Source organism: Gavialis gangeticus, unplaced genomic scaffold (assembly GCF_001723915.1).
Source record: "Gavialis gangeticus isolate Ggan-Ray unplaced genomic scaffold, GavGan_comp1, whole genome shotgun sequence".
NCBI classification, from domain to species: Eukaryota; Metazoa; Chordata; order Crocodylia; family Gavialidae; genus Gavialis; species Gavialis gangeticus.
The window spans coordinates 63,633,803-63,648,282 of NW_017729033.1; the positions used below are offsets into that span (position 1 = coordinate 63,633,803).

Consider the following 14,480-nt stretch of genomic DNA (forward strand, 5'->3'; position numbering starts at 1 on the left):
CCCCCCCCCCCATCAGCAGCCTAAATGTCCTACATGTATTCTTTAAGGTGTCACCATGGCTGGCCCACAGAATAGATCCAGTCTGCAGAGCCAATCCATCTAGTCTAACAGGTTATCACTGGACTACCACAAATTGGGGTGTGTGGCCAGCAGCACACATGGGCTGCCACACAATCTGGGGCTCTCTGGCAATAGTGGACATGGCATTTGGCAGTAGACAGACAACCAAAGGCTGTGAAGCACATCCCTCAGTTGCCTTGTGGCCAAATGGCCTATCATTGTTTTTACACCTTTACCACAGAACAATGTGGTCTGCAGCCGCTTGTCCCACTGCTGCCATGCTTGCTGCTGCTGTGGTACCTGCTTCTGTCCTGTAATCCACACTGTATCCAGCCTGTGAGGTCCAGATCTGGCCTGGAGCCTCAAGGGAGTTTGACACTTCTGCCTTCAGGTAATAGTCCTAACCTGCACAAAATGTTCTCACATTTGGCATATGGACAAATGAACACTGGAAGTGGGGGTGTTGTTCCAGACTCCACAGAAGCTATTATGGTGTAAGAGTAACAGGTCCAGGAGCTTGTACCAATACAAATATAACTGTTGCAACTTAACCCTGTTATAAACCCATGCCAAAGCCAGGAATTATTTGGGGATTCAGAGTGTCCTATGCAGAGATATATATTCCAAGTACGGTTCATCTAACCTTGTTTGATTTCTTCCAAAAGCTGTATTATTTTGTATCCCTTTTATCACTATATGGATCATGTTCTAGAGTAGAGGTGGCCAACCTGCAGCACAGGCATCACAAGCAGCCTCTACGTGACATGTGGTAGACCAGCAAGGGGACAGGCAGCACAGCAGCAGGTAAGGCACAAGGCAGAAAGCAGGGCAGCAGATCAGGCAAGGAAAGGGGACTGAATGGCTCTCAAGTAAAGTGTAGAACTAATTTACGGCACACCTGCCAAAAAGGTTTGCCCTCATTGTTCTGGAGCAAGGTTATCCAACTTCTGAGTGACTGGCGGGCACAGGTCCTGGAGCCACACACCACATGGGCCAATTCTCCTGCCTGGGATGCATGCCATGCTGTACTACAAGCATTCCCCCTGCCATCACCACATGGCAGGCAACACCCCCTCCCCCCACACCTTACACGCTGAATGACATGGAGCCCCTCCTGGAATGCAGTGCCTCTCCCACACCCATTGCTTGTACCACACTGGCACTCCAGTACAATGCCATGCACCGTTCCCAGGTCCCTTTGAACAGCATGGCTGTGCGCTCCCACAGCTCTGCAAGCCATCCCACCCTGCCTCAATAAGCAGGGGCCAGAAACAGAAGCCATAGGAAGGAAAGGGAGCATGCAGACTCTACCAGTAGCAGTACATGGAGGTGGAGGGAACAGTGCAAGGACTAGAAGCCTGGGGGCTACAGGTTAATTCCTTAGGGGCCAGATGAGGTCCGTGGATCACCAGTTGGACAACCCTGTTCTAGAGGCTTTGCAGGCCTCCCAGGGAATAGATGGTACAGTAGAGATTGGAGGAGGGAGTGAATCGAAGATAGTTAGGAGGCACCTGACAGGTAAAGGGTGCTTTTGGATTTTCCCACACCTTGAAGGGAATCCTGCTGCCCAGCTGCCAGAGTCAGTGGGAAAGCTGGCCTCTGAAAGTATTGATAGCAGTCTCTGAAGGAGTGTACTGTGGTCAGGAAAGAGGATAAGACATCGTTTTTCTTTCTCTGTACTGACTCTAAGGTCAACTTTTTTTTGTACAATTCTTTTCTTGTATGTAATAACTCATTTTGCTATTTTTTTTGTGTTACTGACTGCCTGTAGTAAAGTATGATCTCAAAACAACTGATAATCCAAGCAGGTCTATTCTCTGGAGAGAGAGACCCTGAATCTTGTACAAACCCAGAGTATTCCCCTTTAACTGACCAAGATTCCTCTGTTGTACAGCCCATGGATCTAAAAGATCAGATATACTACCTTACATCAAGAAAACATTGTGCAGAGACAAATAAATCTATACTTAATGGCTCCATCTTTGAATAATTAATAAAGTAATTGGAATTTGAAGCTAATCTCCTGAAAACATCCTTTAAATTTATTTCACTAGAAGAGAGGGCTTTTTGTGATTTTTTTTATTGTACTAGCTGTACATTTGGGAAGAAATTTTGGACAAGCTTTCACACATAAAGCCGCCTTCTTCAGGTCTTTTCATATTTAACTGTCATTTTAAGGCACTTTTCCCTACTTCCAGGCTTTTATAGAGCCAGGTAACTCCCTATAAGTCAAGTGCAAACATATTTGGACCACAGATGCAAATGTTGCATCTCTCTTGCTGATCAACAAAAACATATTCAAAAATTGTTGAACCTTGCCACTGTAACATGGAATTCTGGAATGTGAATAACCACTTTTAGTTTCTCTTCTCAGACACATAAAGATGAAGCAGAAGTGCTTCTCTGTTGTTATCCTCCCATATTCTCTTGACCAATTTGTACATGTGTAAGCTTTTAACCTGATGGGACTAAGCCACTCTTTTGCAAGTTTGTTCTATGTTTGGTAAAAGAGTCTCAAAAAGAGGTAAGGTCTTTTACTATATGCGGGAGAGAACTGACGCAATCAAGAACTCTACGATACATTTCCTAGAAAAAATCTGAAACGTCTTGCTAGAGAGCCAAATACAATAGCAACCTCAAGTGGAGCCTGGCCCCTAGACCCAGGCTGACAGACATTCCTTTTTTATTTTATTTTTTAAGTGATCCTATACCTAAATTTTGAGATTCTGGATACTGTATCCAATGTACATCACCCACTTCAAAGTAAAGAATATTCTTTTAATATTCCCAAGTATCTTTCCATGACACATGGAAGAAAGAACAAGAGTAATATATAACCATATCAGTCCATATAATGAAATAGCTGTAACCAACTACTTGGCAGCACTGTTGCCCCATTCTTTTACATCAAGTGGAACAATGATACAGGAGAGAATTAAACCCACGTATGAGGATGGAGGAAAAGCATAGATTTGGGGGCATTATATAGCTCAGTGGTCCCTGCTGTTGCAAAATATTTATCTTTGATCCTCTGCATGGAGAAAGTCAGAAGAGTTTGCTATTTTCTTTCTGCTCTTTTGAGTTCTAGCATGTTCTAACATGATAAATTCCACCATCAGTGGATTTACCAGAAGATATTTTGTCCCTTTTCTTTCATTTGCCATTATTCCTAAAGGAAATTTAAAAAAAGACCAGACTACTCTGTACTGCCCTCCTGTGTCTTTAAGGGGAATTAACTCATCATTCAAGGAATGGGAAATTAACTTAGAAATGGCTGATTTGGAAAGCCTAAATTGTAACTGGTAGTTGATAAACACTTGGATGGTTTGGCTGAGCTCATCTGTACTTCTTGAGGAGGGTTATCTGAAAGAGATAATTTAAGAAAAGGGAGCACAGGTCAGCAAGGGAAGGTCCTAAGATGTAAAAAACGGGCAGTTTTTTTTTTTAAATCCCCTGGACAGGGAGGCTTGGCACAGGATTCTTGCAAGAGAAGTTAAAAAAGGAGTTATTCCTGTATGGTAAAAGATGAACCCCCTCAACATACCAAAAAAAGGGGCAGGGTGCAAGGGAAGCAACCCTGTCAAGTTGGATGCTAAAAGAAAAAGAGGACAGGGAAGTTCAAATTCAGTCAAGGGCACCCCAGAAACACTGATTCAGCAGCAGTCAAGTAGCCAAATAAAATGTTAGGAACTATCAAGACGTGAACTGCAACCACCATAGAAAACAGAGATTTCCTCCTCTATGGTGCATCGACACCTTGAATGGTGTCTGCAATTTTGTTCCTCAAACTTCAAAATGGATATAGAAAAAAAACAAAACAAGAAAAGGTGAAAAGAAGGCCCATGAGAATTAAGGGTATGGAGGGGCTTCTCCATGTGAGGGGAGACTAAAAAGGCCAGGATTTTTCAGATTAGAAGAGAGACACTTAGGAGTAGACATAAAAGAGGTTCAACAAAACATTAAATGATACAGAAAAAGTAACTAGAGATTTTTTTTTATTTAAAGTCTTGCAATACTTAAAATAGGGATTGAATCCATTCTTGGAGGAAGAGTTCTTCAGTAGTTATTAAAAGTGACAGGAGTGCAGCCTATCAAAACTCTGAATGCCAAAAGCTATAATGGGAGAGGAGCAAGGGGTGCAAAATTCTGGATGAGCCTTGCTTACTCTACTGCTGAGCATCCACTTTGTTATTTTGTGATGCAGGATACTAGGCTTGATGGTAGAGATGCACTGATACATTGATCTGTATTGTATTGGCACCGATAAGAGGAAAATTGACATTAAATTGGCATTCAGCTTTTTTTGGCTAACACGGCCGATAATGTTGCTGATAAATGCCACATGCATGCGTGCAGCTGCAGCATGCACGTGGCTAGCCCAGCAGTGGGGAGAGCAGCATCCAGTTGATAAGTCTGTTGTGGGAAAGGGTTGCGGGGGGAGGGAAAGGGCAGGCATGGTGCAGCCAGGGTGTGGGGGGAGGGGCATGGGACCAAGCTGTGAGTAGTTCGTCCAGGGAGTGTGGGCAGTTCCTGCTGTTGTGTGCATCCCTGGGGAAGGCTGTAGTGCCATAAATTAGTTCTACACCTTTAAGAGCCATTCAATCCCCTTTCCCTGCCTGATCCGCTGTCCTGCTTTCTACCTTCTGCCTTACCTGTGCTGCCTGTCCCCTCACTGGTCTACCACATGCCACAGAGAGCCTGCCTGTGCTTCAGGATGGCCACCTCTACCCTCGAACATTTCTTCCTGCCTGGGAGAATGTGAAATTCTCCCAAGTAATTGCCAATCACGCTGGACCATGCCTGTTATTGTGAGGCTAATATTCCTCCTTACAGGGGGTTGATGCCTCAAGTACTATGGGTACCCATCCCAATAATTAGTTGGTCCTCTGTATTGGTACTCTTTCTACCAGGAGTCTGACAATAGGTCTTGTCCTTGTGGGCAAGGGCATTGACCCTTAAGTTGTGACACTCTTCCCTGTTCATTAGTTATGCATGCCATGGATCATTTGGCAAGTTAGCCATTAACCTGAGCAGAGTACTTGCGTTATCTGACCTCTCTATACTTTGATTCAGCTGTGTTGCAAAATTATAAAACAGCATATATCCAGAACAACACGATAGGGGGCATGTACCCCCCCAGATCTGTGCACGGGCTGAAGGCGGGAAGCCTCTGTGTGCTCGGGGCCAGGGGCAGAGCTCTTCCCTGGAAGGGGCTGTGTTCATGGTTGCAGTGGCGGTGCTGGGAAGGGGCTACAGCCACCCCTGAATTTGCCATAGCCCCCCCGAGCTCTCCTTCCCAGCACTGCTCCTGTCTGCCCCGAGCGCAGCCGTGGCCCAAACCCCTCACTAAGAAGAGCCTGGCACCAGCCCTGAGCACACAGTAACAGTCTGCTTTTGACCCGCACGCAGATCTGGAGGGCCTATGCCTCCTGTGCCTCCCCTGGGGGTGTGTGCAGCAACGGGAGCTGCTTCCCATGCCCCACAGATAAGCCACTAGGGGCTTGGTGCAGCTCTGGGAGAAAAGCCCCAGTTCATGGGGATCCCAATCTGAACTTGCTCCCTGCTCTACACCCTTACCCTCCATCCTGGACTGGTCTGTTCCCCTGCGAGTTGCCTAGCAAGGTCACAACCCTGGGGGCAGGAGAGGGATTGGCTTGGTGCAAGTACCACCCCCTGGGCAGTAGAGTTCATGGCGTGGAATATTTGTCCACACAGTACAGGAAGACTGAGGAGAGGACACACTGCATCCTAGGATGATGGAGGACTGAAACTTGGGTAACCTATTTCTGGGAAGTGGCCACATTTGTGGAACACGAGCTAGATAACATGCAAGTAAGTCTACCCTGGAGTGGCATAACTTTAAGACACATTTTCTATGATTCTATGACACTTAAAGGGTGCTTAAAACTAACTTACACATCTTAAATTGTGGAAAATCCAGGGGTTACGAGCTCCCTGAGCCACCTCAAATTAATGTAACAAGAGCCTAGCAAGTTCTTTAAAAACTTCTGACAATGAAGATACCATAAGCTGCTCTAGGTAAGAGTATTCAGTGCTTGATCTTCTGCCTATTAAGAAATACCTTCCTAATATTCCAACTAAATTTCCCTTCTTGTAATTTAGGTCTGACCTTCTAGTCAGTGCACAGTTGATTGTAGCCCTTTTGCTAAGAATGCATTATGCGTTTGAAGACGTATCAAACCCCTCTCAGTCTCTTTTGGAAGAATGGGTATTATTTATTTTGTGAAAAAGAGACTGAGAAGGGTTTGGTAAGTCTTCAAATGCATAATGCATTCTTAGCAAAAGGGCTACAATCAACTATGCACTGTGTACAAAACTAGAAGGTCAGACTTAAATTACAAGAAGGGGAATTTAGTTTGAATATTAGGAAGATATTTCTAAATAGGCAGATGATCAAGCACTGAATACTCTTACCTAGAGCAGCTATGGTATCTTCATTGTCATAAGTTTTTAAAGAACCTGTTAGAATCTCTCTCTCTCTCACTCCCTCTCTAATATTTTACATATACAACTGAATCAACATCATGATGTTCACTTCTATATACAATGGAGAATATATATGTGCCATATTTGCTCGAATCTAAGATGTCCCTGGATTTCAGAATCCTCCCCATTAGATTCTGTACGTAGAAAAGTTATAACAAATTATAATTTTTAACTAACAGCATGATGTTGATTCAGTTATATAACTAAAATAATGGAAATTCTGATATTAACATTACCTAAAGACAGAATTTTAAGGCAAGATTCCATTGTGCTGGGTCCAACAGGGACAAGCATCTAGACAAAGCAACAAAAACAAACCAACTGAAAAAACTACCATGAGAAGTGCCATCCAGCATCAACAATAAAACAAACTGATAAGTGATGCCAACTGTCATTGTCAAACAACGCATATAAAGACAAGACTTGACAAAAATTCTCTCACACGAGCACTGGGATGAAATTCCTTGCCACAAATTCCTCACATAGCTGTGTGCATTTTCATTACAAACCCTTACAGTAACACATACCAAATCAAAATGTAGACTGATATACCCGTATGTAATTAACGACTGCATATCTGTGAGTGTTAACTGGGGGAGGATGAGAATTCCAGCACCCAGCAAAAGAACAGAGATTTTGGGGCCTAGGCCTCTTCTTCCAGGCAGGAGTAGGTCTTTGTCTTACCAGTGCTTGATCTGAATGTTAGCTAAACTCTTGTTCAGCTTTGCAATAAAGCAATTATCCTGACAAAAGATAGGTGTGGGCTCTCTTTATTCTCAGAGAGCATCTGACAAAGCAAGCCCACTGTGTTCCTATTTGGATATGAACTTCACAGTATGGTACTGGTTCCTCCAGTGCTGCCCCTCCACTAACAGTGCACTATTTCAAAGCACTATAACCTCCAGGTCCTTTCTGCATTACTGTAGGCTAGGCAATCATTACCCAATTTGTATTTATATACTTGTTCTTTCCATCCTACACGCAGTAGTTTATACTTGCCTTTTCTGGATTTCATCTGATTAACTTTGGGCAATTTTTGAGATGAGGTCATTTGAATCATAATCCTACCCCCTGAAGTGTCTGCTTCATCACCAAGTTTGGTGTGATCTGCAAATTTACTACATGTGTAGTCAGTTTCATTCTCCAAGTCATTAACAAATATATTAAACTGTACTGGACTTGGACAAGAGCCTAAGGGAACCCCACGTGATACCTTTTCCCAGTTGGGCTTCAAACAATTGATGACTAACCTCTTAGCATGATGATTCAACCTACCCACCTTACAACAGTTAAATCCATACTCCATTTCCTTAGCTTACTAATGAGAATGTCATTGGAGACTGTAAAACCTTGCTAAAGGCAAGGTATATTTCATCTCTCCCCATTCACAAAATTCATCATCTTGGGATAGGAAATGAGAAGGAAGAAAATCCGAATGGTTAAGGATGACTTGCTCTTGACAAGTCCACATTAGCTATTCTTGTTTCCTTTATCTTCTAGATCAGGGGTGCTCAACCACCTGCCTTTAGACCAAATTCAGCCTGTGTCATCTGGCTGACAGGGCTCCCCCTGGGTCTACAAATTTGGTGGTGGGAGAGTGGTGGCACCGTTCCCTGGCTGCCAAATTTTCAGACCCAGAGGGATCCCTGGGCCCTTAGCACCAGATCAGGCACCTGATCCCAATGTGCAGGGCCAAATGGGGACAGTGCTGGGCCTCTGGGGCCTAATCCTGGCATGTGGGGGCCAGGAGAGGTCAGCAACAGACCCAATCCTGACATGTGGATCTCCATCTGGCTTACAGACTGGCCCCAAGCCATTCATCTGGTCTGCAGGGCCAAAAGGTTAAAGCACCAGCTCTAGGTCAGTTGTGATAAACCTACAGCTGTGGCCCAGATCCAGCTCATGGATCCATGTCATCCAGCCCACAGGGCTAACCACAGGTCCAGAAATTTAGCAGCACTGGCAGTGTTAATTACTCCCAGAACCAAGGCAGCTAACCCTGCCACGAAACTTCTGGACTCACAGAAATTCCCATGTGCAAGATGGTAGGCTCCCATACACCAAGTCAGGTCACAGCGAGATCCAGTGCACAGGATTGGTCTGTGGCCAGACCCAGCCTGCTGGATTGCACCCGCAGACAGGCCCTACATGTGAAACTGTGCTTATGCTACTGCAAAAAATGTTGAGCACCACTGCTCTAGGTGCTTATCAATACATTCCTTGATTATATGCTCCAATATCTTTCCTGGCATCTGCTCTTTTCCTATACTACATTGAACATTACCTCCTCTATTCTTGCTACTAACTATGCTTGCCATTTGATGGCTATCATTTTTCATTAATATTGAAGTAAAAAAGGCACAAAATACTTCAGCCTTCTCTGCATCGTGCATCGTCTTCCACATTAAACAGAGGTTGACACTATCCTTGGTCTCTCTTTTTCTTCTAACATTCTCATAGAATGCTTCTCACTGCCTTTTGTTTCCCTTACTAGCTATACCTCAGTTTGGGCTTTGGTGTTCCCAATATTATCTCTGTATATTTGCGCTGTATTCTAGGGTTGTTGGTTGTAGCCGTGCTGATCTAAGGACATAGACAGTCAATGTTCTTCGGCTAGATGCGATACCCTTTTACTAGACTAACTAAATAGTTGGAAAATTGTTCTCTGCAAGCTTTTGGGCACAAACACCCTTCTTCAGGCAATCGGGAGAAGAAGGGTGTTTGTGCCAGAGAGCTTGCAAAGAACAATTTTTCCAACTATTTAGTTAGTCTAATAAAAGATATCACTTCTACCCAAAGAACTTGTCTGTGCTGTATTCTCTCACACATCCTTTCTTGTGAGATGCGCATTTCATTTTGAAATCCCTGAAGAGTTCACTATTTGGCCAGTCTCTTTGCCATTTTTCTTCTTTTTACCTCCCATAGGATCCTGCCTACCAGTTCTGAGTTTTTCAGTCTACTTCTCTGTTCTATTACTCTTATCATATCATGGTCACTTAGCAAAGCTGACTTCTACATTTAGGTTCTCAACCACTTCCTCCTTATTAGCAAGCAGCAAATCAAGAAGCATTTCCACATTTGTTTTCTCTACCACCTGTACTAAAAAGTTGTCTTCAACATGTTTTGGAATTTTAGAAGCAAGTTGCTATTATATGGCTCTTCGAGGGAGCAGTGTCTGTCTCCATTTCTTTGTTTTGTGACAAGTCATTTCTTGCATGAGCAACAATTATGTGGGCCTAGCAACTTCCTTATATAAAAAGGGAAAAATACGTTCTTTAAGAAGTAACATTCCACAGTAACTCTAAAGTGGTAATGCACTCTAATAGAAATACTAAATTTACAACTATCCTTCTTCCAAATCACAAGCTTTTCTATATAGGCAAAATTCCTTGCTCTTTCAAACCCTTACCTATGTGCTTAAATTTAGGCCTGATTGGCTTAATTTATTTCAGTGGAACTATGCATACCATTTAAACTCAAACCTTCAAATACATAAATGTTTAAGTAATAAACACCCCTCTTTTTTTTTAAACCAGATAATAGATTCATGTAACTGCAAAGCAACTTAACACACTGGTTTGCAGCACCTTTACAATTCTTATTTCAAAAGCATTCTTAAACCACATGGTTCATGACCTGAGCTGATAGATTTTGAAAAACATGCATCTTGCACATAATTAAATGGATTTTATAAATAAAACTGTCCAAGGAAATGATAATAAACAACCTCTAATAATTTTCATTAAAAATAAAATGTGCTTATGTCTTTTGATATTTTACAGTAGTATGCTGAATATAGTTTGTTTTAAGTAAAGGCAGTAACAGCTTTATACAATTAAATCTTGGTTTGAAATATATAGTCAACTCCAATATATAGTAAAAAATAAAGTAAATCTCAATACCATCAAAACATAGGAAAATATAATATGGTAATATGATGGTTAATTTATGTTACAATTTTGTTTTTTATAATAATAACACTAAATAATATAATTACTTATTAAAAATAGACCGCTTTGCCCAGGGGAGAATGTATGCTTAAAAGAAATTTAAAATGCTATGAAAATACCGAAGAGTAATCCTGGTTAAGTATAGCAGCACAGACATCCAACATCTGCTCAGATAGTCAATCCAGACAATCTCATATAAGAGAATAAAGTTAACACACACTGGAGGGTCTTAGTTATCCCTTGGAAATTAGCAATCGTCTTCAGTGTAGTTTTAACACTACAACTGATGATTCAGAAAAACAGTACTTATTTTTCAGTACTAAATGTGAAATTATGGTAGAGGTGTACAGTACTTTGTTTATTCCTTATTTCCTTGGAGCAATCACAGAATCAATGCAGGTAGAGAAACCAGCCTCTACACTGTAAGCATCAGTGGGCATCTCTACCTTGATGAGAGAAGTACAGTGTCAGCAGGTATATACTCTTTGCCTTTTATTATAACTATATCTCCAACATCTACCTGAAAGAAAACTGGGAATTGGTTAATGGTCTTAAACAAACACACTTTCCCTTTAACTTTCAATTAATCATTGGTAAATTAATATTTAACCTGTCAACAAATAACTAAGGTAAAAACTTAGGGATTTTAAGAGGAGCCTAAGGGAAACAGCTGCCCAAATCCCACTCAAATACTTCAAAAATGAAACCTAGTTTCTATGCATTTATGGTGTTGTACACACTCCCATTTAAATTTCCCTATTTCTTGGAACCTCTCATTCATATTTATCACTAGATTAAAAAAAAAATTTAACTTTAGAACAGGAAATTACCTTCCAAAAGGTCATGGGTCTGTCACATAATAGCAGAGGTCAAATCCCAATTACACTAAATTTTCATGCAACTGTATTGCTAGGGACAGACATTACACATAAACCAGTTTCAGGTGATCTGAAACTGGTTTAAACCTGTAACAGAACAGACATTCAGTGCACATAAACCAGTTTGAAAATGGCTGAAACTGGCATGAGACAAACCTGGTTAAATGTAGTATCAGACTTAACTAATTTGGGTCAAATCAGTTTCTGCAATGTCTGTCCCAGACCCCTTCCTGGTTTAACTTAAACCAGAGTCCCCCAGTATCCCAGATGCTTTGCAGAACTGGGCTGTCTACTCCAGAGCAGGGCTGACCCCACCCCTCTGCTCTCTAGCTGGAGCTCTGGGGGAGACTACAGGTACAGCAGCGCCTGCCTGGCTTCTTCCTGCCCTGCCCCCACTCCCTGCTCAAGCAGGGATTCCTCTCTCCCCTCTCCCACAGCATGGACCACAGCCAGCATATGGTATGCTAGCTAATGCTGAGAGGCGTCTGTGTAAGGCAGACAGAACAGTGTCCACTTAGGGTTCTTTGGAACTAATCAACAGGTCAGCTGGTAGTGTCTCTCAGTTCCTTCCTTGGAAAAAGGTGTTTAAGAAGAGCTTGAACTAATGAGAGGATTTTTTGTTTTCTTGATGAGGTGCTAAATACTGTATTATCAGCTCCCTGTAGGCTCCCTCGCTGGTCATCGGGGGGGGGAGGGGCAGACAGAAGGAAAACCCCCTCCCTAATAAGAGTGCCCTGCCAGGGCCTGGCCATGCCTCCCCCCTCAGCTCAGCATTGTGCAAGGGAAGGGAGGGCTGCTTTAGCACCCCCCCCCAAGCTTCTAGCCTGAGCCACTGCAGGTATGTGGAATCAAAAGTAAACTTCTATCCACTTGCAACTCGGTTCAATCTCTGCAGGTTGGACTAACTGGCAAAGACTGAATCAATTCAGGCTTAGGTTTTCTGAATGTGTGTTTCTAGCCAAGAAGTCAAAGAGAATCTCTTGAAGTTGAACCTTATTTGCAGCAAGACGATTCTGCGGCATGAGGTGGGTGGAGCTCTGACTCTACTTCATTTAATCAAGCTTTTGGGGGGCTTGAAAAAAGTGATTTAAAAATACCCTTTACACCAAAAATGAGGGACTGACTAAATTTAACAGTGCACTGCTCTAAACACTACATCCAGTACTTCAAATTTGGCTTCACAGAAGCTAGAATCTGGAAATGTGTTACATAACTCAGTAACCTTAAAAAACAGTTTTCTAATTTTTGCTCACTCCATGTAAATGAGCTACTTTCCTATTAATAATAATACTATAGTACTTCTACAAGGATTTTATATACGAGTATCCCCACTGCTGAAGATCCTCCTATGATAAAATTTTCATTGACCATTGTTAATGGTCATTTTGCCTGAGTAAGATTTTCAAGATTCTGGCCTAATACATACATTTTCTAAAGCAAGTTAAAGCTTTGTGCAATAAACTTAAAGTTTTAGTAACATATTCTACAATATTAAATTTAGTTTATCTTTATGACTGGAAATACATAATTTATATCAATGATATTTATTCAGAATGACAAGTATAAGCTACATCTCATGAACACGATGTGAATGCAAAACTTACAATTTTGTCTAAAAATTCTCCAAAACCCAAATACACACCTTTTCCCAGTGGACAATCTCCCAAGCACCATTTCTCAATACTGTAAAAGCAAAACAAAAATAAAAAAGATGCACAATTAATCTAAGCAGCAATGTAATGACTATTTATAAGTGACACTCATCTGTACTTTAGGTTTCCTACTTTATTAAAATCATGCACTGGTAGTCATACAGCATTTTATAGCAACACATTCTCTGCCAACTGATATCAATCATTTCAATTATGAAAATATTTATTTTGGATGGCACCCTTCAAGGAAATTATATCATGACCCTTTACAAGGTTAGATTAATTCACATTTTATGCTGTAATTAACTATATACAATCAGAATGAAATAAAGGCAAAGACAATGGAAACCTTAATATGCAATTTGAGGAGAAAAATGATTCCGATTTCTTTTTTATATTCATGAATAAAGCGTGCTTTGAAAACATCTCTCAAAATTACTACAAGAAAATACACTTGAGAGTGTGCTATCTGGTAGAGAGTGACAGATAAGGGAGAAGACAACTTAAGAATCACAAAATCTGCCTCCTGTAAGCCTCTTGCAATTGGATTGCTGAGGTGAGACCCCAAAAGATCCCCAATTCAGAAGGTTATTTATCTAAAACTGATTCAGTACCTTCTGTTTGGTTTGACACGTTCCTAGGCAGCAACAATTATAGGTCCACGTATGTGAAGAAACATTTTGGCTAGGGCAGTTAAGAGCCAGTATCTTGCCTCACTCCCACTAAAATCCAGAAAACCTAGGTGAAGCAGCACCTAAGTGTAGGTCCAGGAGGCATGCTCTGAGTATACCCGACACACACCAAGGCCATAACTAGATGATAAAATTTGCTGTGCTGGACAGTTCCATGCACACTCTCTCTCAGATGAAGTTGTGTAACTAAGCCCTTGAGCTGACAAAGGTCAACTGGCAATGACTTTCACCAGTAGTTCCTAAGTAAATGAATGCACTTGCCAACAGCCCCTCAGCATTTTCTATTGACTATAGTCAGCACCGTAATCAAAGAGTGAGATTTTTAGATTGCTCTTCGGAGGTACTTGACTCTCCCCACATAATGAGTAGGGGGAACCCAAGCACCTAATTCTGAGCTCTGGATTCTATTATGGGACCCAGGCACATAGGCTGCTTGAAGATGTTAAAAACAAACAAACAAAACAGGGCTTTACTGTAAACTCTGTACGCTCCCGCACTGAGCCAGCGCACGTCCAGAAGGGACAGCACGTTAACAGGACCCGGCTCACTCAATGTGTGTATAGATCAGGAGCTTTAGTGGGGCTTTCTTGGCACTTTTATCTAATAGCTGATTGACTCAGCTATTGGATAAAAGTGCCAAAAGGCCAGCTGAAGTGCCCAAACTATACAGACACTGCAGAATTAGGTCAAAACAACACACTGCAGCTTCTGGTAAAGCACATTTTTGTTGGGGGGGGGGGG

The 14,480-nt window shown here is 41.9% G+C and overlaps 1 protein-coding gene across 1 annotated transcript in view; it reads right to left on the reverse strand.

The window, feature by feature from the left end:
- The window catches only part of ATP8A1 (ATPase phospholipid transporting 8A1), a 216,192-nt gene that overhangs the window by 179,630 nt on the left and 22,082 nt on the right, over positions 1 to 14,480 (reverse strand). The window contains exons 6-7 of the mRNA XM_019525855.1: positions 13,038 to 13,078; positions 10,964 to 11,037 (exon numbers count right to left, since the gene is read on the reverse strand). Of these exons, the coding sequence (XP_019381400.1) occupies positions 10,964 to 11,037; positions 13,038 to 13,078 (115 nt within the window). The remainder of the gene's footprint in view (positions 1 to 10,963; positions 11,038 to 13,037; positions 13,079 to 14,480) is intronic.